A 3,124-nucleotide genomic window follows, 5' to 3' on the forward strand; every position below is an offset into this window, starting at 1 on the left:
GGAAAGTACCTAACACCCACTTAGCAGGGGTCAATATAATTCCCAAAAAAGCTGATTTTCTCGATCCCAAAATAATTTTTTGCCCCCAATTTATAAAAAAATGCCCCCAATTTTGAAAAAAAATGCCCCCAATTTTTAAAAAAATGCCCCCAATTAAATTTTTTTTTTCAAATTCCACTAAGATTGGTTACCAATCTTTTTCAGGCCCAATTGCGGCTTTTAAAAATATTTTTGCGTACATATTTCAAATTGGTTTACAATGTTTACAAGTTACCCCTACCTCAGTACAAAGCATGGAATAACTGTGACGAGCCAAAGGTAGAGTCGAACCATTTTTCTGAAATGAAAAAAAAATATATTTTTCAAGTTTTTCTACATAGGAAAATTATGAATCATAATCATAATTCACTGCGGGCGTATTTTTAAGCCAAAATTGCGATTTTAAAATTAGAACAATGACATGTTCAATTCACAACGGTAACCTTTCAACTTTTGGCTGTCCAAGGATGAATAAGATATCTTTATATGTCTAGGGGAAAATGGATGAAGGAAATTAAAACAGTTTAACTCTTTTTAACCGAAATCTTCCTATTTGCTAAGGTTTAAAGGTTGGGTTGGAGCTCTTTTAATGAATTAACGGTGGTTGTCAAGGTTTACTGGTGTATAAGGTTTAGAATTAATCTTTTATAAGAAGGAGAAGAAGAAAAGAAAGAAGTGGCATTTTTGAGAAGAAATTCAGATCAGCATTTCTTCACCAGCCAGTCATCATATTTTCCTGAATAATGAAAGTATATAAAATATAAATATTAAATACAAAACTTGGCAAGAACTCCCTTGTGTTTTAAACACAAGAAAAACGACGGACATTTTAATTTGTTCGTATTATTGAAAATTACGAAAAGCGTTTCGAAGTTATAAACATCTAATTATTAACAAAGGAATCACTATATTTTTGCAACCCAAAGTCGTAGACCTTTAGATATTTCAAACTATTAATTATGTTTCATCAAATAAACTTAATATGAAATATCAAATGTTTACACTATTAAGTTCCTAAGATTCGCGCGATTCGAAAATTTGAATTTGTGGTAAAGAATCAATTCCTTTAATCAATTTACAAAATATTGACATTAAAGTCTAAAACTTTGTGGGTAACCCTGTCTTAAACAAGGATCAGTTTTAAATCTTAAATTTCGGCCACGCAATTTTTAATATTGTCAATATGGTCAGTATGGCCAGTATTGTCAATATGTCAGTATGGTCAGTATTGTCAATATTGTCAGTATGGTCAGTGTACATTATTCTTGTTATTGGTACACTATTCTTGTTATTGGTACACTATTTGTGTTATTGGTACACTGTTCTTGCCTCGGAATGAAATATTTAGATTGATTTTATGCAAATTTCACTTCGTTTTTACTTTGTATTATTGCTTAGAATAAGAGCGCTAACTCATTCTTCAAAATATCAAGAGACGGATCAATCCAAGAGGATCTCCAACATGAAACGTTTTTCTACAATTATTTGATAACCCTCCCAAAAATAAAGCCAAGAACCAGACACGGTTTACCAGTTATAATAGTTATAATATTATACACAGTATATATGTATATAGGGATATAGTACTTATAGATGATGGTTAGGTTTCATTAATAATTATTATCTCACTTCAACATTGTACATAATATACCAGTATACCGGATAATAATGCAAAAATAAACAGAAGACAAATGATGAAATAGCGCTAATCCACAACGGTTATAAAATGGTTGGTTCAAAATAATTTTTTACAAAAATGTTTTTTTACTCCATTTATGATGAATCTAGAATATGAACAATAAATGATAATATGAACAATAAATGATAATATGAACAATAAATGATAATATGAACAATAAATGATAATATGNATAGATAGATAGATAGATAGATAGATAGAATTAGAAATCATTAAATCTATCATGCAACTAGAATTTTAAATCTTAACATTGTTCTCAGAGTTTTAAATCTTTTTTAACAATTTGAAAAACATAAAAGATCTGATTACTTTCTAATCCCTTTGTGTGCGCGCATCTTTTGTACTGCAGTGTACTGTTTCCGGGCGGTAATGTAAACACAAGACGGATGTCGAAGCCTGACATGGAATCCATATTTTACATAAAAAATCAATTAAATATTCTGGTCATAGGAAACTATTATGTGAATTATCAAAATTATCAAAATTTAATGCTTTTAACCTCCTCGGATACTGATGCATCTATTCTTGTTTACAAATTCCACCCAGAGAGAACTGGTTTCAATATGTACGCAGAGTATACGCAACTGCAATTAACTTGCCTTGCATTATAACCTTGCTTTGTAAAATCCTAAATTACAGAGCAACATGATTAGAACAAAACTGTTTTGAATTTCTTGTACGTAACAAAATAGATTTTGCTTTCTCCTAGTTTTGCTTAAAATAAAACTAAAGTCGAGCTCCGAGATCACAAAGTCATACAAGTAATTTCTTATAAATTTGTCCATCTTCTAAATAGTAGAGCCTGAATCAGGCTGAAAAGATACTGAATTAGTTTTTTGTCTTATTGCAAAAAAATGCAGTAAAAATTAATAAAGAAGTAGGAAATAAAAAGATTATATCAATGTTACGAATGACAATTGCAAAATGTAATCTTGATATCCTCTTTTTCTTAATTTCCTAATTAAATAATACCTGGTCTCCTCTTGTTATTAATCTCCAGATTAATTAACAGATCGGGATTAAGGATATCCCATTCTAAAGTTTTCAGCTCTGGAGATTAAAAACAATAGAACAACCATTATTTAATCCGGAGATTTAGAAAAAAAGGAGATCAAGCATTAATCCCGATATCTACCATTCTAAAGTTTCCATCTCAGATTAATTAACAGAATAGGATTAAGGATATTCCATTCTTAAAGTTTACAACTCTGGAGACTTATTTTTTAATCGGCTTTAAAGCAAATCATACTAAAAAGAAATAAAAGAAATAAAAGAAAATATTTTAGAAAAATGGTTTCTCCGTAGAGATATGTGCATATATCAGTTTTTATGGATAAACAATGGTCAAACCACTCCTCCCCGGTTGGGGGGTAGGGTTGCGGGGGG

At 30.2% G+C, this 3,124-nt stretch overlaps 1 protein-coding gene across 1 annotated transcript in view; it reads right to left on the reverse strand.

The window, feature by feature from the left end:
* Positions 1-333, reverse strand: part of LOC111715544 (glycine receptor subunit alpha-4) — a 46,902-nt gene extending 46,569 nt beyond the window's left edge. The window contains exon 1 of the mRNA XM_023490900.1: positions 281-333. Within this exon, the coding sequence (XP_023346668.1) occupies positions 281-333 (53 nt within the window). The remainder of the gene's footprint in view (positions 1-280) is intronic.
* Positions 334-3,124: the final 2,791 nt, after the last annotated feature.

Source organism: Eurytemora carolleeae, unplaced genomic scaffold (genome assembly GCF_000591075.1).
Source record: "Eurytemora carolleeae unplaced genomic scaffold, Eaff_2.0 scaffold1603, whole genome shotgun sequence".
In the NCBI taxonomy this organism is placed as follows: Eukaryota; Metazoa; Arthropoda; class Copepoda; order Calanoida; family Temoridae; genus Eurytemora; species Eurytemora carolleeae.